Below are 27498 nucleotides of genomic sequence, written 5' to 3'. Positions count from 1 at the left end.
ATGAAAAATTAGGGTCACTTATAGTTAGGTTATTTTATGTATTATTATTAATTGCAATTTTTATCCATAATTGTATTGTGTATATTATTGTATTGTGTATTTAATTGTATTGTTTATATTGTGTGTACCACTGCCACCGGTTGCTTGCTCACTTGCAGTGTAAATAAATACATACATACAACTAACAAATAAAGTGTTAAGATACATGAAAAAAGTAATATCAGTCTTTTTCCAAAATAAGATGTTATAATGGTGGTGTCAAAAAGTTCTGATGAATCTCAATATGGTCATGGTTGGTAGTCGAACACAGTAGCCAACCGTTCTGCAAGTCTGACATAACTTGTCGCACAATATAAAAGAGTTGCTTTTAGAAGTAGCCTAAAGTAAAACTTAATATTATAACTTGTGTGCAGTAAGAAACGCGCACAACATAATTGATATCAGGAGTGCGACACGACACAATAGTACGTTTAATCCATCATTTTATCAAATTAGGCTTGACTGCATGTATTTTTTAAGAACTGTTGATACTGTTCATGGGTACCTTATTAAGAGCGCCTTAACTTCAAGAAATGATTCAAAAGGTGGCATTTTATTGTCTACTCATCAATTTATGTCGCATTCTCGGAATATATTGCAGGACAAGTGGCGGTCTCTGGTATGTAAATAAATTGATTATTGCAGAGAATGAAATACTAGCACCTTCTCTCGCAAATATCTATGACATATTTTCAAGACTCTTAAAAAAGAAAGGTGCGTGCGCTTGATAAGCAAGTATGACTTTACTAGGGAGCGGTCATTGGTATAAACTTATAAAGAAATCATCATTATCCCTGTTACTACATAGTATTGATTCGTATTATTAGTGCATGCCATGATATTACATTAGCCTATTATTACGTAATATGACAAAGTCCTATTACGCAATATACCACATTATTATATACACAAATTTTTTGTACAAGGGCATATCTTTCAGTGCAAATCCGGCATCCCCCATTCTTTCCTATTTTCAGTCTTCCTCTTAGATTAGTCTATATATGAACCATTGTATCTTAATGCTGTCAATCTTCTGATATTTCCTTCTGCCCAGAACGTTTTTCCCGTTCACCGTTCCTTCCAGTGTATCCTTCAGTAGACAGTTTCTCCTTAGCTAGTGACCCAGCAAATTTCTTTTTCTCTTCCTGATCAGTTTCAATAAGTCTAGGCCCCTACCATTTTTTCTCTACCTACTCGTTCCAATGCAGCTTCATTTCTTATTCTGTCTGTCCATTTCATACGTTCCAGTCTTCTTCCTATCCACATTTCAAATGATTCTAGTCGTTTCTCTTTACTTCGTCGCAATGTCCATGTTTCTTCTCCATAAAATGCCACACTCTAAACAAACACTTCACCAGTCTCTTCCTTAGTTATTTTGCAGAGGCCCGCAAAACAAGCTTATTTTTCAATTAAAAGCTTTCTTTGCCATTGATATCCTCCCCTTCGTGTTAGTATTTATAGTACATACCAATAATTTCAATCTGTCCACTTGTTCTACTGTCTCATTTCGAACTCAACGTTTACCTTTTTTAGTTTTCTTCCGATAAGCATGTTGTTCATCTAATTTGCATATATTTTCTTCACATACTCCTTATAGTAACAAAAGAGCTATCAAAATCACATGATAGCCTTTTTCGAAGGTAATGGATTAACTAAATGCGCTCTGAACAGGTTTGAATTTAAATACGACGAATCCAAATAGCAGCCATGGAGAAAATAATTTCTCCAAGCGGCAAATTTCTCCTTGGGAAGATAATGACGGTGCTTCTATGGTGACAGCATGCAGTGTGGCCAATATTCTGCAACTTATATTTTTATAGATTCCGGAATAAATCATATTGATTAAAACAGTTGAGCGCTATAAAATATATATTTTTCTAATATACATACATATAGATATGTTAATATGTTTTATGTGCATTCAATTTAATTATTTATTTTGTAGTATTGGTTACAATATTTTTATACTTCTTTGTGACTTTAATGCTTTGTTATTATAAAGCAATTTTTTAATAGCTTCAGGTGATTGCCGCGATCTCTTTCTAATGTAAATACGGTATTTACAAGAGATATAATAATGCAAATAGGAGACATTTCAATCTCCAAACAGTTAATGTAATAGCTGTTATAATTAAAATTACCATGAAGTGCCGACATTTAAAAGAGACATTACAATTTATCCAAGAAATACAAACATTTTTCTTTCTTAAAATAAACATTGTCAGTCTTTAAATTACGGTTTATTTAACGACGCTTGCACCTGCCTAGGTTATATCAGCGTCGCCGGTGTGCCGGAATTTTGTCCCGCAGGACTTCTTTTACATGCCACTATGATTAGTGACATGTCGCATATAAGCTCACGTAAATGTCATCGACTTGGGCAGGGCTCAAACCCGCAACCTCGGGCACAGAAGACCAGCGCTATACAAACTGCGTCATTCAGGACGACTTATCGGTCTTAATTTTGATCCAATAAACTTATAAAAAAATTAAGTTGTTCATATGATTTTATCTTTATCTCTCTTAGAATGAAGTGAATTAATTCCTCGTTAAGACACTGACTTCGAAACTTAACTGGACTTTATCAGAATTTTATTACAGACATTAAAGAGCTAGGGTTATTTAATGCTACCAATAATCAAATTAAAGCCATTTCACTGTACAGCGTTATCAAGCGGCAATATAATTTTATGCTGTAATGTTTTGCATATGTATGTTTCGATATATTTTTTGGTAATACTGCATCAACAGATTATGGAAATAGATTGCTTTCTTAATTCACTTAGTCTATTATATATAGTACATAGTTATTTAAGTTTTAAATCCAAGTATGTGCATTTTGTCTGCACTTTAGGGAAGATAATAATTGATACTTTTCTAAATAAAACGAATTCTATAAAATACTGTACTATTCAATTAAAATTTAAAGACACATCGTAACAATAGGCCTAAGACTTCCTACTATCACAGCAGCGACATTGTACGAGTATTCTCAAAATTTCCTCTGTGCCTAATGGTACCGTGAATATCTTAGAATCCAATGTAAGTGATTTCGATTGTGATAGGGGACGAAAGAGTTTTATACGTAAAAATACTAACAAAAGACGTTTGACAATGGGAGGCATGAAATTGTGATGAAATACACCTAGTCCCGCTTAGAGGTATCGAGAAATAAGTGACAATTTCAAGTGTAAGTAATGGTTTATTAACATAACTTTTTACATAACTTGATGTAAGAACTCTCCGAGTTCCGGAGAATGCTGAATGAAACTCAATGTGTGCGTCTTGACTAGCTCTGGAGGCAATTAACGACGGTATTCAACCTCCCGCCAATTGTTTGTGGTATTTGTGGAGTCACTAGCGCAGCTGCATTTGTGATCCGTTGTCTCAGTTCCTCCAAAGTGTTAGCTCTGCCTCTTTAGTACAAGCATTCTTCACAAAGCCTCAGAAAAAAATGCAAGGGAATCAGATCGGATGACCTGATTGGCCAGGCAATTGGTCCTCGTCTTCCAATCCACCTACGGCTTTGTTTCTTCTGCTAGCCATAGCACACACTGAACCTTCTGTTGTGGTGTCCACATGTTGACCATGGCGTGTTCTCGTACAAAATGGCACCAGGCTTGTTTTAGCAACAAAGAAACGAAAATTACGTATGCAGCTGTTTTCAAACTTGTTGCGTAAATTTGGACAGTTTCCCTATTTTGTCAGACGTAAATCTCAACTATATCTTTATCTGATTTTAAGTGGTGAGCATTTATTTCTCGATCTCTCTAAGCGGGACACTGTATGATAAAAAAGCGGAATGAAAAACATACACGGAGGCGTCCATTGTTAAAAACAAAACTTTTTATAACTCTGTTGTCAACAGGTATTATGACTACATGTCAGTTGAAACTCATTTTCTCGGGGTGAGCGAAGCTTAACGGATATGAATGTAGATTGAGCAGGATGGACGAAAATGCTCATTATGCTGTAGGTGTAACATTAAAATCCCCTGTCAAGAACGCTCCTCGCTTGAGCGTTGACTAGAACATGAAGGTGTCTGAAGGTGTTTCGTAGGACGAAGATAATTTGTACACAACATTATGTATTTCGTGGACTTTTTTTTCTATGAATAGCTAGAAGGAGAATATTTTTTTACACTGGCGTTCGAAGATATTACTCGACCGAGGCCAGCGGAGTCCTGCAGTCCGCAGCGCCACTTGTACTGCTCCTGCGTTCGTATAGCGTCATCGCGATAGTTCACATTACTCCCGCGGCTCCACTCGCCTCGGTCGAGTAATATTTGATCTCTACTAATCGACAGCGACCGATAATTATAATTTGTTCGTGTAAATGTGGATTTTTAGTTATTAATTCTATTAATAGATGGCGAAGATAACACTCAATAGCACCTACATAAATATACCTGCATTATAGAATTAAACATTTCATTCCCCTATGCTGATTACAAAAGCACTAGGCGTAGTGGGAAGCAGCTGGTATAGTCAATTCAGAGTATAAATTATACTTAAAAAAAACTTCATCATTTCCTCCAACACCTTTTCATCCTTCCCAATAAAAATGTCACCTATTGAAAACTAGGAGAACTATTTCAAACTCTCCACACCTGTGGAGTAACGTTAGCGCGTCTGGCCGCGAAACTAGGTGGTCCTGGTTCGATTCCCGGCCGGGAAAAGTTACCTGGTGAGGTTTTTTTCGGGGTTTTCCCTCAACCCAATATGAGCAAATGCTGGGTAACTTTCGGTGTAGGACCCTGGACTCATTTCACCGACATTATCACCTTCATCTCATTCAGACGCTAAATAACCTAAGACGTTGATAAAGCGTCGTAAAATAACCTAATAAAATAAATAAAAATATTTCAAACATTATCCATTTCTTATATCTTTGGTCCCGACTAATCTCGTGGTAAGAATGTTCGTTTCTACGACCAAAACTTTCTAGGCCAGTGTGCGAAGCACGATCGTAAAACAAAATGCCGTATTTGTGATAATTTGCTATATTTATTCCATCTATAATTTAATCCTTAAATTCACAAAGTATCCTACAAGATACAACAGGTTAATAATTAGGCCTATAGGGTATAATTCTAATACAACAATAGAAAAAAAATGTAAGAAAATTAAATTAAATTTACTATAATATTGCACAACATATAAAATATGGACATTGCGATAGTTGTTTTCTTTATAGTCCGACACGGTTTAATAAACTAGTGTGAGAAATGAAGTTTTGCTAATTTAAGGGTTAAAATCCACTTTCGCCCATCATAAAGATAAAGATAAAATAATGTACCATAAAGATCTAGAATAAAAGCACTACAGAATAATTTAGAAAGACAAAAAGATTAAATATACAAGAATTGTTTGGTAAAACATCCAGATAAATGAAACCCAATAGAATAATCAATGGCCAAAATATAAATGATAATGTAATATTTGGATTGAATCCTTAAGAATATTCAATGATATTTTTTTAATTAAAAAAAAATCGTAGACCCAGTGCTTTTAAAATATTCCATGTGAATTTTGGAAGTGTGCCACGTGCACCAAACAAAAGACCAGAAACACTCCACTGACTAGTGGGAAGGTTATATTTCTCACTTACATATGGGATGCAGAACTCATAAATCGATTTCTTCTCCTCATCAACGTGTTTTGCCTGCAGGGCATCCCTCTCAAACCGGATTGTAGGATCAAGAACTATTCCCTTAGATTGAGTCCTGTGGATGGCTATGGCTACAATATCACACAGGGCTAACGGCTTCGAAGCTGGGTACCTGGTTCTAATGAAGTGCACTGGAAGCAATTTAAAACATGGGGGCATGAGATAGTTACTCTGCCTGCCATTAAAATTCACTTCAATCAAATCTCCAAGGTCTCTGCCTGCCATTAAAATTCACTTCAATCAAATCCCCGAGGTAAAAAAAGCTACAATATCTGCTCTTCTGTTCGAATCTATGGATGAAACGCAGTGGATCTCCTCGTACACCTTCCATCCACGACGCTTGAGGACATCAGCAGTACCGGTCCTGGCCTTATGGTGTCGACTGCTGCGCAGCAGCTCCGTTTTTCGACAGAATCCCAACACGTGACCAAGAGTTTCCGTCTCGTTGCAGCCAGGATGACGTCAACGGGTTGTGTTGAAACTTCTGCCGGGCACGGATCTAACCACAGATAGATTGCTGGACATTTTAATTGCATTAATGTATTCTGAAAGAGGTTAATAATTAGGCCTCTGTGATATAATTTTAATAGAACAATAGAAAAAAAATAGTAAGAAAATTAATTTTAATTTACTATTATATTGTACAACATATAAAATATGAACATCGCGATAGTTGTTTTCTTTACAGCCCGACACGGTTTAATAAACTAGTGTGAGAAATGGAGTTTTGCCAATTTAAGGGTTAAGATTCATTTTCGCCTAACGTAAGGATAAAGATAAAGTACTGTACTATAAAGATCCAGAATAAAAGCACTACATAATAATTTAGAAAGACAAAACCATTAAATGCAAGAATTGTTTGGTAAAACATCCAGAGAAATGCAAACCCAATAGAATCATCAATGGCCAAAATATAAATGATAATGTAATATTTGGATTGAATCCTTAAGTATATTAAATGAATTTTTTTAATTTAAAATTATCGCAGACCGAGTGCTGTTAAAAATATTCCATGTGAATTTAGGAAGTGTGCCACGCGCACCAAAAAAAAGACCAGAAACACTCCACTGACTAGTGGGCAGGTTATATATTTATCACTTACATATGGGATGCAGGACTCATAAATGGATTTCTTCTCCTCATCAACGTGTTTTGCCTGCAGGGCATCCCTCTCACACCGGATTGTAGGATCAAGAACTATTCCCTTAGATTGAGTCCTGTGGATGGCTACAATATCTGCTCTTCTGTTCGAATCTATGGATGAAACGCAGTGGATCTCCTCGTGTACCTCCCATCCGCGACGCTGGAGGACATCAGCAATACCGGTCCTGGCCTTATGGTGTCGATTGTTGCGTAGCAGCTCCGTTTTTCGACAGAATCCCAACACGTGGCCAAGAGTTTCCGTCTCGTTGCAGCCAGGATGGCAACAACGGGTTGTGTTGAAACTTCTGCCGGGCACAGATCTAACCGCAGATAGATTGCTGGACATTTTAATTGCATTAATGTATTCTGAAATTGATAAATTTGCTTTAGAAGGCATCCAGGAATTTGCCTTGGCGCACTCAGAATACAGGATAACACCTTTGCCCTTATGAGGTAATTTACACCATGATTCAAACTTCTGTTCCGCAAGATCTCCCTCAATTGTCGACCTTTAGTGTTGAGAGCATTAGAAGACTTATTGATGTTTAGTCTACGTAGACTCAGTTGCTGTTCAAGGTGCAGGTTCCTTTTCAAAGTTAAGATGCACACCATTAATACAGTGAAGATGATTAGGGGAGAGTCGGGTAGTATCGGACATCGGGTAATATCGGACAGTGAGTTTCTTTCATCTACCACACGATGATAGTACCTGATTGACATGGTTACGTTTCTGTGATGTCGCATAAATAAATGTAACCATGTCATTCAGGTACTACCATATGGTGGTAGATGAAAGAAACGCACTGTCCGATACTACCAGATGTCCGATACTACCCGACTCTCCCCTACAGATGTTATAATGTAGACTGCTGGCCTCCCACTCTGCACAAAGAATTCCCAAACTTCGGACTTTTTCACTTGCGTATAACATTGAATTTGGCGTATCATCGGGCAGCTTTATAATTTCCTTCACAGCACTTCTAATAATTTTGTCAAGATCTCGTAAGAATGTATCAGATAACTGAGGTAATGAAGCACGTTGCACAGGGTAAATCAAATTTGGCCATATATATTCGTTTATAACTTTTAATTTTTGGTCTGATTTCAATAATTTTGTTTGGACGAGTCCATGCAAGTCTGAAGATAGGTTTTTGATAGTCTTGGTTTTATTGAAGGAGATTTTGTCTGTGAAATCTATTCCGAGATATCGGATACGCTAATTTTTATCACGAAACTAAGAAACAACATAGCCTTGTAGAAAGATAATGTCATCTGCACATAGCTTGCTCTTTCGTAAAACTATTGCCTTGCTTTTAGCTGGATTTATGTGAAGACCAATTTCAGTTAAGCTTTAGTGCTACCAATTAAAGCAAGGTCATCAGCGAAGGCTAGCGCAGACAAATGAGGTAGTTGATCTGATAAAGAATAGCCATATTTAGTAGAAATATCATAATCAGTCAGATTTTGTGTCACATGATTAGTTGCCAAATTAAATAATATGGGTGATAACGGAGAACCTTGTGCTACGCCAAAATTTAAGGCTATAGGTTTTGTTTTTAGAAAATTTGATTCAATTTGAATAGTATTTGCTGATAACGAAGAAGAAATTAAATTGTAGAGATCCCGTGGAATGCTTGCATGCGTAAGGACTCTTTTTGTATGTTCATGTCCGATGGAGTCGAAGGCCTTAGATACATCAACAAATACGATACAGCAATTTATTATTATTATTATTATTATTATTATTATTATTATTATTATTTTATTTTTTTTTTGCTGATTGAAGACAACCATTAACAATTGATGAATTTATATGCGTGCCAGGCAGAGCCATAAATCCTCGCTGATATTGATTTAATGCAATATAACTTCTCAATTTTGAATAAAACACTCTTTCAATAATTCTTCGCAAGACAGGAAATATGGTTATCGGTCTCCAGTTTTTTACATTTTTTTCATCACCGCCATTATAAATTAAAACTGTCCGAGCGTGTTTCAGAGGAGAAGGCATACAAGAAAATTGTAACATTGCATTGGTAAATAAGGTTAGGAATTTCGTTGTTTTGAGATGCCTTAATATGCGAACAGTAACGCGGTCCGGGCCGGGGGACGTGTCAATCTTAATGCCATAAAGAGCCTTATGAATGTCTTCTTCAGTAACGGTAATGTTGTCTGGTAAATCACTATTAGGAGCGAAATTGGACAGTGGTAAAACATTATTTTCCGAGCAAAATACATCTTCAAAATGATCAGAAATAACATTAAGAGAATTTTGCAGCATTGTTGTTTGCTTGATTTTCGCAAAATTTGTCGGGCTGTTTTCCTTCTTTGATTATAAAAATTACACTGCGCCAACTCATATTCGTATTTTTTTCTATTTACTTCCCTCTTTCGAATAGATTTTCTCACAGGATTATTAGATGACTGAAAATTATACTTATATTGAGTGTTTAATTTGCGATTTTTGTAATGTCGTATAGCTGGATGTTGAGGGCCAGGCAGTTCAGTGGTTTCATCAAGAAAAAAAATTAATATGAGCAACAATTTATTCAGAACGTGAAAATTACCGGAACGTTTTATATCACAGTTTTGTTATTAGCAAAGGTGAAGGGCTGCAGATCTTTGGAGTTGTACAAGGATTGGCGTTATTGCAATGGATCCCATGATCATTCTTCACGATGACGGTGTTACTATTAGCAGTATGCGCCTTAATTAATAGCGGTGGCTGAAGAAGTGTAGCCAGTAGTTGCGAAATTAGATTATTTATGATTTAATTATGCAGAAATGTGAAGCATTTTCAGAAAAAGATATCGTGTCTTCTAAAATATCCAAGCATTTATTTACTATAAGGAATGAGGAAATTAAAATATTACGTCTAGTTGACTGATTATAAGCATTTTTACGACAAGAATTTCTTTGCTATATTAGCTGACAACTGCCTCTATATAAGTTACGAGTGTAACTCTGTCTTCGTGTCCAATGTAATTATGCCATCAGATTAGATTTACTTTGGAACAAAATCCTAAAAGTTAAATATGACTAGGGGAACATTCATTACTTTTCAAAAATTTAATTCATCTTAACCATTAAGAAAATGTAGGCTATCGAAATAGACCTTATTTTTAAGCAGAACTTTATTTTTCCGAAGACTAAGTATGCACTCTCAGAACTGCACATCTTTCTCGTGAGGAATAATTTAAAAGATCTTCTAGGTACAAAAAGATTAATTCTTTAGGAACATTATTGCAAACTGTGACCGAAATATTATATTTTGCATCATTAGCATTTTAAAATAATGGTGAGAACGTGGTAATTGCTTTTCATAATAGTCCTTCTGTTGGTAATTTTAAATATTCCTGTCAATAAATTTCAAATGACAGATTTCTATAATAACATGTTAAATAATAGAAGGGATTAATGTATACGAATTTTAATTTATTGGTCTGTCCCAATATTTTGGGTTTGCCATGCGACACAGAATAGCTCGAAATAAAATCTAAAATGAAAAATTATATAAACAGGTTTCAGACAAAAGTGATTAAGACATAAAAAAATAGAACCAAGTATAATTTAAACTGAATGTACGCCATAAAGATGCTGACGAAATATCGCTACAGAAAATTTTACAATAGTGGTGACGATGGCATCTTGAAGATCTCTCGTCAGCTTGTATTTTTCCCTCCGCTTTACAAAGGCTTTCGGAATGGTGCCTCTCGCTCCAAAGAAGAGACCGCTAACTGTGATTTTTTCAATGTTGTATTTCGCTAATAGGTACTGAATCGTGGGCTCGTAGATTTTTTTTTCTCTTCTTTCACTTCAGATGGTTGAGTGGCTGAGATTTCAAATCTGATCGTAGGATCAATTATTTCTGCTGTCTGTTTATTCATATTTATAGCTATGATATCGATCCTGCGATTGCTTCCACCATCAGCAATACAATGAACTTCCTCGTGAACGTATAGATTTTTGGATCGATTGGATGTTAAGTTATGCAAATATTAGAGATGTACATTTACTGGTACAGTACAATCTAAAATTAAATACTTACGTTTATGGGGTTAATTCTAATTTTGTAATTTTATAAATTTTAACCAAAAATACTAGGAATAATTTATTTTAAATTTTGTAATTTTCACACTCTTTGTCACGTTCTCATGTTCGTAGACTGCATTCTGCTACCACCTTGCAGAGCTGAAATGAAAGAGAAAATGAGATTTTATAACTCTCGATAATGAGGAGTGATCATTTTTTTAAACGAAATTCTGACAAAGAAAAAGAATGTTGCATTAAAACATGGTGATATTTATAATTTCATTTTGTGATTAAGTATATATGTATGGTATCTTCCCTGGCAAAGCATAGTCACTTACACCGATCTGTACATACGTGTATATAGCCTAGAACAAAATTCAAGTTATCGTTATGAAATTTTGTGTTTCATATGTAGAATTTTTTATTTGTCGTGTTGAACAAACTAATACGATAACCGAACATTTCGTGCTTTCATTTATTGGCGATATTGTGCGATTATATAATGGCTGTTAACTTAATTATATACGCACACGATGTGCAGTGTATTGCCCAGTTTACATAACAATTGAATTATGGCCAATAAAAACACGCTCGTATAAAATTAGATTTACTTTTACGTAGCTATATAATCTTTACGCCATACCAGCCGTATCGAGGCATGACAGCTTTCGTCATTTTGAAGAGATAGAATAAGAGTTTATGCAGTGTGCGTCAATTTTGTGGTTGTGTTATACGTAATGCGTTAGAAATAATCTAATAAATTTCAACCTGGGTTTCATCCTTCCCAGGAATTATAATACGCAGTATTTGGCTCTATTGGTAGAAGCTACTTTGTTCCAGAAGTTTCTGAGTTCGAATCAAGGAACAGGAGATATATGAAGAATGTTAGCATTTTTACAGTAAGGATTTAATAACATTGAAACGAAAATAACATTCGGGAATAAACTTACAGAAAATGTAATTTTAAGTTTACAGAATTGATTTAATAGTGATAAAAGGAACATGATTCTAAGTGAGAATAAAAAATGATTCATTCTTGAGTCAAATACCTTAAATAATACTTGAAGGACTAACAACCTAAATGTGCTAAGTGACAAATTTTCAAATTTCATTCTATTCAATCTAAGGAAGGAACATCCAGATGACAATATCATACTATATTGTCTCTGTCGTAGCTCAACTGTAAGTGACTCATTCCTGTGCCAAAATTTGGTGTTGTAGGTATCTCAACGTACATTTCGCAGTGTGTTTTTCAACAATATCTTAGAAAGTTGTTTCTGTCACTTAGCATATTTAGAATGTTAGATCCAAATTGTATATCAGTAACGATAAATAATCCCTTTTAAATTAACAAATTCTATATACACCTTACTCTTTCAAATTAGGAAACTTAATATAGTACTTTACCTTATTTCAATTTACAGTGTGATTTTAAACTTATAGTGCGGTTATGCACGTTGTACCTGCTTATTCTTGCGTGGTGTCTTGTAGTGTAGGTAGTGATGCTGTGTTTAGGATTAGTAGTGTCATGACGAAAAGAGTGTGCATTCTGAAATTCGATTGAGTATTGAGGGTGTGCTTTGAATGAGATTGTGTGCGCCTGTACAAGTATATTTCTCATTGTTCCAGTATATTTTAATTTTAGCTTCTGTGTTCAATATTCAAAACTTCCAAAGTAATATGCAATAGTTGTAACGATATCTACATTGGACAAACTGGGAAATCTTTTCAAACATTTCAAAACGAACACATCACAGCTATAACCAATCCACACAATACATACATCTAAGTAGAAAACATCGCAAACTCCAACCACAATTACAAAAATATAGAAACAGATAATGACAGTTTTACACGTTGAACCCCAGTGCGTGCCAATTGCAAACACACTTTCGTCATTGCCTAGGCCACATATTCCTCGCTACATGACACGAGCAAAACCTGACTAGAAGTTTGAAAATGCCGACGGATCACTTCGAGACTAATCATTGAGGTAAAGTACCATAATAAATTTCATAAATTAGTCCTGTGAAGTATATATATATTTAATTTAACAAGTTTTAATTGGATTAAGATTAGTTGTAAAGAATTATTTATGTATAATTGAGACGGTCAGAAGCAAAGGGGTGTAAATGCGCTTACTTTATTTTCCATAAAATATGATTAAAAGTTATTAAGCGTTCCTAAATTTCGTGAAATTGTAATTTTAAATATTGATGTTAAGCTACCGAAGTGGTTAATGTGATTGGGTTGATTCTTCTTCAGTAAATATATTTTGTAACGTGCGTTAGAATGGTTGTAATTATTAATTAAAATAAATGTACTTAGCTTTATTTGTAAGTTAGAAGTTTCGATTTGCATCTTAATAATACATTCTTAATAGAGTAAGCTATTGCTAACTTAAAAATTAATAAAGGAAAATGTTGTAATGTTTCAAATTTAATTTTTATTTTAGACATAAATTGTGTTTGATAACTCATATATTCTATACCATAACAATAAATCTGAAATCATAGTAACATAGTAACAACTTCAACTTAATTACAGTAATAAAATCCTATAACAAACTAGGAGTTATTCTATTGAATAATTTAAGGTCACGATATCCAACTTATTGTGGAACATGTAAAAAAAAAACTCTTTTAGAGTTTTGTTATAATGTTCGCAGTATCATGTTTGAAATAAGTCAGTCCATCAGAAAGATTTAAATATATGGTAATTTTAAAAGTTGTGAACAGGAAATATTTCTTTGTTACATATTTCGTTTAAGTACCTTTTTCAAAACTGTTGTATGTATTTCAATATTTAATGACATAACAATTGAAGGATTCAGAATCATAGTGGGCTAAGCGCCGTTTACTAAAACCGTAGAAAAAAAAGGGTTAAAATTAAGTTATTACCATATTTTAATGAAAACATATAGCAAGTAAAATGAAGTATACACATTAAAACTATAAGATATGTACAGTAAATCTTCATTAAACTATGGTATTCGCTTAACTTTAACCCTTGCTTTCTCCGTTTTTAATAAATGGCGCTTGGCCCACTATGGCTCTGAACCCTTCAAATTAGTCATAATTGTACGTCGCAATTTTTCCTTAAGTTTTATACATACCTATTCTGTTAAGTGAACTTGGCTTTTAAAGAGATAAATACTTAGGTACAAGAAATTTTTCTCTCAAATACCATTGTATATTCTATACACAATATGAATCACAATTTCATTTATCTTGTACCCCTGCACGTCATTTGTGTGTATGTATAATCATCTCGTAGCACCCTGTCTTGCTTGTGTATCACAGATTGTTGCGGATCTCTTGGCACTGCATTAACATTCCTTTGCATCATACATAGACCCAAACATGTGTTGCTTGTTCGTTCTGCTGCATTTTTTGTTCATCCCTCTTTAGATGACTACAGGAATGTCCTTCTCACAGAAGAATGGTAGAGAGTAAAAGCATGGTACATCTCTCGTCCTTCCCTCGATGTGGAATGTGACGCAGGATTCTCCTGGGTCAGCGTTGTCTGGCTCGTTCACAAACCAAATTGGGAAACCGGGGTTGAAAGGCTTGCCTAAGAAATAATAATGCAAATAATATTTTCACAAATTGCACGTCTAAATACAAACTTGTTACATTTTAAAATAAATCGTCCTCAAGATAACCAACATCACCAATACCACCACCAATATCATCATATGAAGGGTTCATAACCATAGTGGGCCAAGCGCCATTTACTAAAACCGTAGAAAACAAGGATTAAAACCAAGTTATTACCATAATTCAATGGAAACATATAGCAAGTCATATAAAGTATACACATTAAAATTAAATTATATGTCAATCTTCATTAAACTATGGTATTGACTTAATTTTAAACCTTGCTTTCTTCGTTTTTAATGAATGGTGCTTGGCCCACTATGGTTCTGAGCCCTCCATATCACCATCATCATCATCATCATCATCATCATCATCAACAACACATCATTATTGTCTATAAAATAAAGCATCCAGAATTAGTTAAATTTCTTACTTTTTATTGCTTTAACTTATGAACAGCGTTAATACTCATATTTGAATTGTATGTAACAGAAAATACATATAGGCATATACGCTTTAATAACATCAATGGTAACATACTTTTTTTGGCTATATTCGACCTATGTTAATAGCAAAAAGGAAAAAAAAATGTTTGAAACAAAAATTCGAATTCGGTTGCCAAGGGAACTTTTACGTCGTATCCGATAAAATTAGTAGCCTATTGGAAAGAATCCATTTCTATATACAAAGGGAATCTACATTGGGGATTGCACAGTGATTCCTGCACAATAAAAAAAATTCGATACAAAAGTTTAGTTCAATATTTCTAGGCTTTTAGTGCTTAGAGTGGAAGAAATATTGCTGTGGTTATACTTTAAATTACTTGAATTAATAATTTCCCTTTGTTGTCGTATTAGCTTCATCTTCCTACGATATAATTCAATCTAGTGGGGAAATCAAGAAGGTTTCGCAGCCCCGAAGTGGCAAAATAGCTAATGAACTAAAGTATTGTTCTGTTATTTATTCTCAATACATTTCAATAGGTACAGTACATAATTATCATCTCCCAAATTCTTCTTGAATAACAGATAATAGCAATATTGCGTAGATGAGGCATATTCAGTTACTATTACATTAAATTTATAACGCCACCTCGATAAAAATCCATGCATAGGCTATATCTATGACTGTTTAAAATCTCACGTGGATTTAGTTTCAAAGTTACTTGCTTCTTGTAAATGAATTAAGATCATAAAATGTTACAGAAATTCTTCTAACAATACATAGGCCTAGACTAGAGTTTCAACATTCCATCAATAGGTACATATTTAAATGAATCTTTTCGTAATATACTCGTAGTTTGGAATTTCTGCCAGTCTAACGCATCTGTTTGAAAACGGATTCAGTATCCTCTCTGACCGTTATAGTTTTTTTCTAGCTTCTTTCGAAAATGCTGTTGTTTACTGTAAAAAAGTACAAATTTAATTGTATGTCCACAAATACAAACTCATCATTTGTCGTTTCATACGTTACGAAGCTAAATTTTTCACAAGTTCGTCAATACACTGGAACGGATAAAATTACTTTTGTCAAGTGATATTGACCAGACATCAAGTTTCCTTCTGTTTGAAAAATATGCAGCCAGGAAGGCCAGTCTAACAAGCCAAAGACAAATGGAAAATAGTTTTACATATTCCGATTTCTCATCTTAGTATGCCTACAGATAGGTATGTACATCAGACGTGCGGTGGTGTCCATTGGTTTTGAATAAAATTATCGTTGTTTTGATTTTACAGGGATTTATATTTTTCGGTACACTAATGAGAGTATATGAAGGGTTCAAAACCATAGTGGGCCAAGCTCCATATATTAAAGATTTAGAAAACGAGGGTTAAAATTAAGTTATTGCCACAATTCAATGGAAACATATAGCAAGTAATATAAAGTATGCACATTAAAACTAAATGATATGTCAATGTTCATTATACTATTGCAGGCTATCCACTTATCTTCAACCGTTACTTTCTTAGTTTTTTAATAAATGGCGCTTGGCCCACTATGGCTTTGAACCCTTCACATCTACTACTCAAGCATGTGTCTGCTTTCTTTAAAAACTCATTATTTTATTGATAATTAATGACAGCCATATAAATAATAATAATAATAATAATAATAATAAATCTGTATGTTTTTTAATTTGATTATTTAAAGACACTGTATCAACTACGACGTTATTTGGCGTCGATGAGATTGGTGATGGGAAGATGGTATTTGGCGAGATGAGACCGAGGATCCGCCATAGATTACCTGGCATTCACCTTACGGTTGGGGAGAACCTCGAAAAAACCAAACCAGATAATCAGCCCAAGCGGGAATCGATCCCGCGCCCGAGCGCAACTTCATACCGGCAGGCAAGCGCCTTAGCCGACTGAGCCACGCAGGTGGCTATCTGTATGTTACATTCAAATTGTTAGAATCTTCATTCTTATATAGCAGAATCCAAAATATTAAGCATCACAATAGCCGATATAATTTCTTGAATTAACATGTATATTGCAACACAGCATTAACTCACCTTGCACAGTCGTGAACTGTCTTTTCTGCTCTGGATCATTCACGCCGATGTAAGCCTGATTCCTAAGAATAGATGCGGCCGGAATGTTAGGATGTCTCTGAAACAGCTTCAGAAACACCTGAACACGTTCCTTTGTGTCAGGTACAGCGAGGTGTGATCCAACTGCTGCACATGCGTCGCGAGCTCCTTCCCAATTCTTGTGACTTGGATCCAGCTTAAACCAACCCACCTGAAACATAAGATGTGTGATGATGATTTGTACTCCAAGTACTATTCTCGTACCAGAATTTTAACGTGTCATGAATTGTGAATCGCAATGTAAAACTACTATTTTTATCGAGAATATAGGTTATTTTCTTTTATTACAAATTTTGTGAACATTCATAGTTCGTAAATTGGTAAAATTATTGATATTTCCCTCTCCGGGATTAAAGTTTGCAATATCATCGGCAATTACAACGAACTGTCAGTGGCTGGAGTAGCCCGTCTGTATGTGCTGCAGTGCTACAGCACAATGATAATTTTTGCTCAAATATATTTGCAATACCATAGTATTTGGTGTGTCATATAACAATTTCCCGTGTTTATGTTCATGACGCGTTATAGAATGTTTAGTCTTCGCTCTTCGCTCTTTGGTGCCTCGGGGGGATCGTTTTTCTACTAAGAACTCTATATGAGAATGTAGACTATTAATGCGCATGTGCGAAACTGAAATCACTGTTCTGATTGGCTATTTTTACGCGGGGAAGTGCTGTAGTCAGCTTCAGCACGACACAGCTTGTAGATTGCAAAAGTAAAGCGTAACGAAAGAATGCTTGTTCGTGGAAGAACTCGAACTATGTACAATGTAATTCAAGTGACCGACTGCTGCTGCCATCTACCTGTTATTTGAGGTTCCTCCTGAATCAGTCAACACGCGACGGAAAATGGAATCCCAGAAAATTGAAGCGAAGAAAGTATGTGACCGTATAATTCAGGAAACAACTCATTGTTTCCAGTCTTTAATCTACCCAGACGCAACAAAACTGTTAAACAGCAATTTTTTTGACAATTTTAGCATATTTTTCCTGAACGCGAACTTGAAGTTGCTGTCAACAGCTATACTATACTGAACAAAAGAGTGTTAAAGACACAACTTAAGAGTTCTATATGGAAGACCCGACTTCCAAAATATAGATGGAGCTGTTGAATTGTTACACTACATAACATAGTCTCCAACAATTCACAGGATCCATTCTGTAAAGTAACGAAGTTGTTAAGTATTTTGGTTACAACACCATTTACCACTGCTGAACCAGAAAGATGCTTTTCTTGCTTGAAACGCATCAAAACGTTTTTAAGGAACACTATGTCCCAGGATCGTCTCACTGCTCTTGCAATACTGTCAATAGAAAAGAGTATGATGTTCAAGATGGAGGGATTTAACGGTAATTGACAAGTTCTATAGTAGGAAGGAACGTCGTAAGGACTTCATATTTCGTCACTAGGCGAGTCTCAAATTAAGATAAATACATACAAGTGTATACAGTAGGCCGATATAGAGATTGTAGCACTCACTATTTTGACCACCAGCCGCTACTGGTCAGTGGGCTCATATCGAAACCTGTATTGAAATTTCGCTGACAGAAGGCACGTCTTGTAAGAATGCCACACACCAAAAATCAGGTGCGAGTTTCAAATGAATGGTCCTAAGATCGAAGCTTCAATGTCGCCTGATAAAGCAGCCACGCATCTGCAATTGGGCACCCCTCCTCAGCAGTAATGGGGTAAAGTGGGGCGTCCTGTGATACTGCCAAGCGGTTGTGCAGAGCTGCACAAACCCAGAGATAAAACTCTATGCTTTTCCCTTAGGGTGCTATGCATAGACATTTCGCTAGCCCCGGCTATCGAGTGATTTCTTATACAGGATTCATATCATATCTCTAACACTGCTTTATGAATACGAAAAACGTTAGTTCGCTGATCACCTACCGGAAGCCCGCGCTAAGAATGTCTATGAATATGGCCCTTAGTGTTTTAACAGAGACTGCTGTCTCGATTCCGCAAAGTTACAGTTTGAACTCCCAGGTAATTTTTGAATATGGGCTTTCTATAATGTGTAGATCCTCTTAGCGAAATTGCAAGGTAGGTTACGATATTAGCTCACGAACATTTACCTTGTTAGTAAACCTACAAGTTGCCGAAAGATTGTGCGTTAAAGAATTATTTAAATAACTTTTATTCATATGAATAGGTTTTCATTACTTCAATTTCCTTTTAAAACAATTACTAACAAATTAAATTAAAAAACATTGTCTTTTAAATGGAATTAATTTTGTGCTTTTCAACAGCACTGTAGTACAGGTATCATGGAAACATAATTATCTTGTCATAATTTGAGATGATTGTAGTTTACGTAGTACCTATAAATACAAAAGATATTTTGATCGCACTTATAACATGGTCACGTGCATATACAGACAGATTTAAAGCTTAAAATGCAAATATAACAGATCCATGAGTAATTAGAATTAAAGTTTTTTTTTAATGTACTTACGCCTTTAAAATATTCGAAGCCATCTGGATCCTCAACTACTTCATCTGTCTCTTCACTTTCATCTTCTGACTCGTGGCTTTGGATTTGGGGATCTGGAAGTAGTCCGAGTGGGGGATGATATTCAGTTTGCTGAAATTGGTCGGCTGACCCCTCTTTTGTATTTTCGAAGTGTGGCATGAAATATTGCCCTGACTCGTCTTGATAGCGAGGAGGTAAAGTCAAAAGATCTACTTCTGGTAACATGACCTCTGAACCTTCACTTTGTTCATCTGTAAGATAATGCGTAGAAATCATGGTTCCTTCTTTTGGTGTTGCTATCTCTAAGTCTTGTCCATCATCCTCTAGAGGATATAGGGGAGTGTTAATCATAATTTCTTCTTTTGGTGGCAGCATTTCATAAAGATAGTTTGGTCGTCCGTACAACCAAGTCTGGAAAGGAGGTTTTAACATAATGTCTAATTGGGGAAGTCGAAGTTCTGGTCGCAGAAGAGGCATCTGAGGCTGGGGAAAGTATGAGTCGTAATCTTTCGTCTTGAAGTCGTCAACCGGTATGTCATTGTCTATTTCGTTGTTTGAAATCTGGTTTTCAGCATCGTCATTGTTGCTGAGCTGCTCGGACGGTGCTGCAGATGACTTCTCTATTTCGACATCATGTGAATCATCAGCGTCGGAATTGTCCTGCTTCTGGAATTTGATGCGGCTGATGTCCATTGTCCAATAACCGGAAGAGTTCTGGGCGCGTTCGCCGTGCTTGTGTTCAATGTTAACCTGTGGACAATTGGACAAAATAATTAATTAGACGGCCTCCATTGTAACTTAAATGGTAATGTTATATTCTGCAAATTCAGTGAACCTCAGTTCGGTTTTTGGCAAGAAACTGGGAATATTTTTGTTCTCGAATATCGGGACAGTTTGAAGATAAATCCCTGTGTTGAATTTATATGCTGTATGCCAAAGTATAACTACCCTGTAGCACATTAACTATTGGTCTATGATCTATGATCATTTTCTGAAATATTTTAGAAATGTTGTAACGCGTTATAAAATCCTCGACAAGCAAGTTAATAACTTGTACAGGAATGTATTGCCCTAGATCATATATGTAACAGGTAGAACATCGCTATGTTAAAATCGTTTGCAGTTTGAAGAGAACAACCGCCATGATCGCCACCTGTCCGCCGTAAACGAACACAAGATGGCAGTACAGTCGCTAATGCAATTCATATGGGAATTATGACGTCACTATTTATATAACAACTAGATGGGAGCGTAGTAAATCTGACAAAAGTTGTTAACGTCAAAGCCTATAAGGCCGACCTATCTGGGGTATATATGATCTAGGGTATTGCCTAGCAAGAAGTGAATTCGCTGATTTAGCTATGAACTTTGGTTAAAAGTTAGCACTTATTTTATCCGCACGTGGATACACATCACACTATTCAATAAGTAGGTATATTTATTCAGACCAAATAGAAGTAACATTGCCTGCATATGATCGTGTTTAATTCTAATTGGTTATCGATGAGGAAATGACAGAACTATTTTTCTTTGCGGAATTCCATTGTATTCACTTACATCGTTAGTACTGTTGAAGATAATCGGATGTGCTAATTGTAGTCTGTGTTAATTATGATGACACTATGGTTTTTCTTAAGGCATGAACGTCTTAAGAGTATTTTTTTCTACTTGGTTATTTAACAAAACTGTATCAACTACGAGATTATTTAGCGTCGATGGAATTGATGATAGCGAGATGATATTTGGCGAGATGAGGCCGAGGATTCACCATAGATTACCTGACATTTGCCTTACGCTTGGGGAAATGCTCGGAAAAACCCAACCAGATAATCAGCCCAAACGGGAATTGAACCCGCGCCCGAGCGCAATCTTAAGAGTATTTTTCCAACTGAAGATGAAATGCGGTTTTCAACAATTCAAAATCCTTTGCTTAGTGTTGGACTTTTGGCCGTTATTAAGCTTTTCATTGTCCAAGTCACAGATGTGCTCACGGCGGGCATTTTGCACTTTGGGCACCCAATGCATTGGGTGTGCGTGCGCTGAAAACTAACTGCACATGTCAACAGACGTGTCGGTCGCGTAAACCTAGCGTAACCAAGCAGAAACATCGCTGACGGTTTATGAAATGGATAGGTCTACTGATACGGTACCAGTATTCATTCATTCATTCATATTCATTCATTTACTTATGCATTACTCAGATACTTATTTCGTTAACGGACATTTATTTATTTATTTAACAAATTCAAATTAATTAAATATTCTTTTCAAAAAAATAAATGCTAATGCATAAAGCAAAACATTTTGTTGTTTAGATAATGTAAATATATTATTAATAGGTACGTGTCACAGTATCGTTGAAATTACTCCAGATTTTGTTAATCATGTTTCTTATATTCTATGAGTTTCAAATTAGAATGTGAATTAGATTTTCACATCAACATGAAGCTTTAAAATTCAGATTTCTCAAAACTTTAAATTTTGAGTTGTTTCCCTCTTGAACTGGGCCGTCGATATCCTGATTAAACCTAGCATAACAATTAAAGTAAGTAATATTAGTTAAATTGAGTGTGATGAGTGAAATTAACTAAGGAAGTAAACTGTTACGATAAATGGAAACGAAGTACAATTAGTGTCTTTCCATTAGCCTATATTATATTATAATGGTGATTTCAGAAAATCGTGATGAATTTGAGTATGATTATCACCGGGAGTCGAACGCAGTAGTCAACCATTCTAGAAGCGATCCGACGTAAACTAAGGTAAAACTTAATGTAAGTGCAATAAGAAACGCGCACAACAAATATTATTTTTTTTTTTAGAATTGGTATCATAACAATACTGATGTTCGGTAAAACCGCACACCACAGTAACAATAAATAAATTGGTGCCAGAAGGGCGACTACGTAACAGCTACTGGAGCATGGAGCTATGAAAGGAAATTATATATTCACCTATAGTCCCGTCGCTCTAATTTCCGGCAGCCAATCGCGTTGCAGGTCGGCTACATTTAAACGTGTGCGTCTTGTGATTCGCTGATTCATTTCTTAAGGCTCGATAAATACTTAATATAATCGCCCGCCATTTTAGCTCTTTCGTTGGCGTTCGCAGAAAGCACACGAAGACGTTATTTGCCGCTCAATTATTTGCTGAATTACATTGCGTATGATTTATTATCATAGGAGCTACGACATGATAATGTTTGACGGTGTGGCAAATAGATTCCTCGTATGGTAGCTCGGCAACGTAAGAACAAAAATGGCGAACGATACTACCTACCTACCTAGACTTTATAGAGCCTTCACTTTCTAAGACGTAAGCAAAGAGCCGGAGTCATGCCGGAAATAACAGCGTCGGGACTTTAATAGGAATGTATCCTCTATAAGCGAAATTTCCTCCGAAAAAGTTTTTAAGTTTTCAGAAAAATAGAGTCGGAAGTACGAAGTTAAGAAAAAATATTATACCTTGCAAAATATTCGACAGAGAGTAAAAAACACTTCAGTTATAAATAAAGAATTAAATAAGAGCATTAATTTATTATTGAATAAATTCATTACTAAATTGAATTAATAATAAAATTAAAGGAACAATTAAGTGAATGAAGCAAAATAATAACGAAGGAATTAAGATATGATTGAAGTACAAAATTAGTCATTGAATTAATGAAAAATGCATTACGAAAACATTAAATACATGGATATATAAATACATTTTCATATAACCATACGAGGTAATACTATATGAAGAATTATCTGAAACAATTAATTTATTAAGGAATATGAGAAATAATACTATATTTATTATTATATTATGTATGAAATAAATAGGCTTCAATGTAGAAAACGGATGAGACGCAGCTATATCGTTGCTCTAAGTCACAGTAGTCGGTTCGAATCTCGACTAGGAAATGAAACTATGTAATTTATTATTATAACGTACTAAATTATTTTATTGCGCCGGGCGTCAGGTAGACAATAGGTTAAGGGAGACCCTCTATGTCTTTGTAGTTTCAGGTAAAATAATTACAAAATGGACGCCCAGACCATTCAGGGATTAGAGCTTATGGATTTAATTAGTCATTGCTGTATGAATAATAATTACAGATTTAATTGCTGAAGAAAACAAGAAGACAAATTAGGATATTTTGAAAGAATTAAATATTGACCCAATTTTAGAGAAAATTCGACATTATAGACAGAAATGGAAATCTCATATAGTCAGGATGCCTGGAAAAAGAATACCACGCCAAGCACTAAATTACCACCCTTTGTGAACAAGATCTTTGGGCCGTCCGTTGAAACGATGGAGTAAGACCGTAACAGGCCACCAGGTTTAGTACGTGGTAGAAAGTTTAAGAATAATAATAATAATTAATGAAGATTGTATAAGTGAAAGAAATAAATGAAATACTAAGGAAATAAATAAACAAGTCAATAAGTAAGTAAATAAATACCAAAATAATTAAAGTGGATAAGACATTTAATTCAAATTGTAAAACAAAAAAGTGTCAAATTAATTAGACAATTTAAGGAATGAATGAATGAATGAATTAATTTATTTATTAATCAATCCATCTCTGTGAAGTAATGGTAAGCATGTCTGACCGTGAAACAAGAGGTCCTGGGTTATAATCCTGGATGGGGTTTTTTTGCCAAGTGTTTTCTCAACCAATTGAAGCAGAATTACCGAGTAATCTCCGACTCATTTCGCCATTATTAATTCGAATGCCATTGTCATCATTGCCATAGCCCGGGTTAAGTTCACGGAGTTGTGTGCTATATTTGTACAAGAGCACGGATGTTCGACGACAAAATCATTCTCAGAACAGGACTGGTGAGCACAATAAGCCCAAGGCTGCGGTGTACGTCATAAAAAGTATACATAAGAGATTTAAATAATATAATAATTATAATATAATATAATATAATATAATATAATATAATATAATATTATAATATAGGTCTAATAATTATCAGAGACTAATAAGAAAATAAATTATTTAAGAATACCCCTATCTGTGCAACAATTTTATTTCTTCGGTTTTATCTAAATAATAATAATAATAATAATAATAATAATAATAATAATAATAATAATAATAATAGAACATTTTCTCTGTTCATAAAAGGTCTAAAATAATTATAACATTTACTTTGTTTATGTGCATGAATATTGCACGTCAACAATAATTGTGATTAAAGAGTTAAATAGTAGATACCGCAATAATTAATATTCTTAAAACGTATTTACATGCCAAAGTTACCCACACTGAATACATGATTATCAAACAAACTTAAAAATAAACCCGTCAAGGTTCATTTTCTACGGGATAAAATTTGCAGTTAAAAATAAAATAAAAAAGTATAGAAAGGAATATAAATAGAAGAACTGTAATTAATCTGGAATAACAAACAAGGTATGAATGTTAAAAGCGATTCCTTTTTAAACCGAATATTTCTGCGTCAACTCAGTAAACTTTGAAAATAATTATAGATCTGTCAAAGTTACTCCATTTCACGGTATATCCCGACTTTGTGATCTCACTTTTAATAAGGACGTAATAATTCTAACAAAAATTGATATAACATGCAACATTTGTGATTTAGCTAAATCCTTGATCTAAATATGAAGGAAATCCAACATTGTTTAAAAATTAATCATTGCACAGAAACAATGTACCAAAAACCATTTTTTCTATACAAGGGATGCTAAAATATTTAGGGCCTATTTTCGTGGGTAATATCTCGAATTAATATTTTAAAACAGCATAATACTTTTTCTGAATACTGCGTATAATTATAAAATAAAATGCAGTGAAATATTATTATTATTATTATTATTATTATTATTATTATTATTATTATTATTATTATTATATCTTGAAAAGGCAAACGGATATACGGTATATGAATATGTTACGCAATAATAGTCTTGAAGTAGAAATACATCTATGGATGTAATCTGCGGCAATTATGGTACTAAGTGCATTTTTTATATCGCAATTTCACTTTTGGCTTATAGAATTCGGGTTGCTGAAATACCTCCATGTCGCCCAAATTCGCTGTCCAATTTCCCGAATCCGTGTCATCTGCCGTGAGCTCCAGGTCTGTCTCCTCTGCAGGCAAAACGGCGGCCTTGCAGGTGCCTAAGATGGCAGCTGATAAACACAACACCACTACCGCATGCATCGTGTTGGTACTTGGACTAACAAATGCAGCAGCTTGTAAAGAGGTGCTTCATTTTATAATGGCTCAGCGAGGAAGAGCAAGAAATTCATCTTTCCCCGTCACGAGGCCACCATTGTGCTTCCTCGTGTGGGAGTTTCGTAATATCAAACATCTTAGCCAAGGTCAAGCAATTCTCAGAAGAAGCTACACCAACACTTACGTACATTATAATCACAATATTTTCAGTACCTGTCGTGGTCTTCAAAATTAATGGTATTATCTTCTTTGCCACTCAAGCTACTATTAAATACAAACATTGCTTCCGCAGAAACATTGTTTTCCAAGCACTACAACTCAATTATTGCCAGGATTCGTCTTTTGTTTGTACATAGATGTTACTCCGAATACTGGAATGGATGGAAGTACAATGTTCAATATTTCTGTAACCTCCTCTTGTTGGTAATTTGTTAGATATACCATAACAAAATAAAACATTGGAGATAGAAGTCATGAAAAATACATACACGTAGGATTCCCCCAGTTCAGATTCTGGCCAAGATACTGAATAGTAAGTGACTTGCATTATTGAATGACCGTGACATTATCTTAGGTCCTTTTGTGCCTTAAAAGAAGCACAAGATATTTATAATTTAAAGGTTTAGTGGTTGCTTGCCACAGGACTCAAATTTCGTAACGTCGCACCCTAGGGATGGCGGGGGATTTTCATGGGAAATAATCTGTTCATTTGTCTACTACTTACTGAGAAGCTAAATCCTTTGGCTTAATTGAGATATCGTTTGATGTAGATTGTCGGCTTATGGAAGAAGATTTTATGAAGGAGATTTTGTATTTATAATTCCATCATTTTCTCTCTCTCTCTCTCTCTCTCTCTCTCTCTGAGGCCTGGAGGGGAACATCTCTGTGCACCGCGACCTATGGTCTATTGTGCGCCCCTGCAAGCCCACCGACCGCATCCAGCCGAACCGGCTTAACCGCTAACACCCTAATGACCAGTCCCGCCATCCCTCCAAGTCCATATACCATTCCACACCCAAGAGCCCCACATTCACCCCCTTAAACGGTCTGAGGTGTAGACTACCCCTTCCGTCTCCTCAACGATCTGAGTTGTAGACCCCTCTCCCATCGGGAGGGGAGTGGTTTCCACTGCTGAGTCACCAGTTACCATGCTTGACATATCCATAGAGGCCGAACGAGTGCATCAGCAGCTTCGGAGAACCGCCACAGGCGCGATCTGAAAACCAAGGAAGACAACCAGAATGATGAGGGAGGAAAGGAAGTGGCGAGAACGAATGGGGTTCCATACGCCTGATAAAGTTACCTGATATTCATCCATAGTGAGGGAAAACCCGATAAAACCTCGCCCAGGCAACTCGTTCCATCCGGGGAATCGAACCCCGGTCCGCTGGTTTCGGGAACGAAGACGCTAGCACGAGGCCACAGCGATGGGCAATTCCATTACTCTGATTTAAGTATTTAGTAATAGGTAGAGCAATTTCTAGGACGTCAAGCGTGGTGAAAGATGGATTCTGTGATCTTATTCGGTATCAGAGGTTTTACGTAAAACCGCTAATGACTTAAATGGAACAAACCCAGAAACGTTGTTGCCTAAGTTTCCCCGGTGTAAGCCAAAGTTCCCCCATTTTAGTACTCGAAATCATCTCTGACGATTACTTTTATTTCGTTATATCAAGCAAAGTGAAAAATGAAATTATGTAGGCATATTTCATTAAAATATATTCTTTGAAATTTATTTTCCCT

General features: G+C 35.3%; 1 protein-coding gene across 1 annotated transcript; it reads right to left on the bottom strand.

Annotated features, from left to right (window-relative positions):
- Window positions 1–14216: 14216 nt before the first annotated feature.
- Window positions 14217–25846, bottom strand: LOC138709066 (uncharacterized). The gene is made up of 4 exons (XM_069839568.1): window positions 25594–25846; window positions 19535–20302; window positions 16999–17227; window positions 14217–14457 (listed from the first exon to the last, which is right to left on the bottom strand). The coding sequence occupies exons 1-4, from the start codon at window positions 25738–25740 to the stop codon at window positions 14291–14293; spliced, it is 1311 nt and encodes a 436-aa protein (XP_069695669.1). The 5' UTR covers window positions 25741–25846; the 3' UTR covers window positions 14217–14290.
- Between the last annotated feature and the right edge of the window lie 1652 nt (window positions 25847–27498).

The sequence above is a fragment of the Periplaneta americana genome, chromosome 11 (assembly GCF_040183065.1).
Source record: "Periplaneta americana isolate PAMFEO1 chromosome 11, P.americana_PAMFEO1_priV1, whole genome shotgun sequence".
Classification (NCBI taxonomy): Eukaryota; Metazoa; Arthropoda; class Insecta; order Blattodea; family Blattidae; genus Periplaneta; species Periplaneta americana.
This window is presented reverse-complemented; position numbering and strand designations above follow the sequence as displayed.

Bases quoted from the DNA above. Each gene is read 5' to 3' on its own strand.
- LOC138709066 (XM_069839568.1), bottom strand. From the start codon at position 25,740: ATGCATGCGGTAGTGGTGTTGTGTTTATCAGCTGCCATCTTAGGCACC. The intron at 17,228-19,534 runs GTAAGTACATTA...CTTATGTTTCAG, and splicing joins GCTTCGAATATTTTAAAGGC to GTGGGTTGGTTTAAGCTGGA. The intron at 14,458-16,998 runs GTGAGTTAATGC...ATTATTTCTTAG, and splicing joins ACAGTTCACGACTGTGCAAG to GCAAGCCTTTCAACCCCGGT.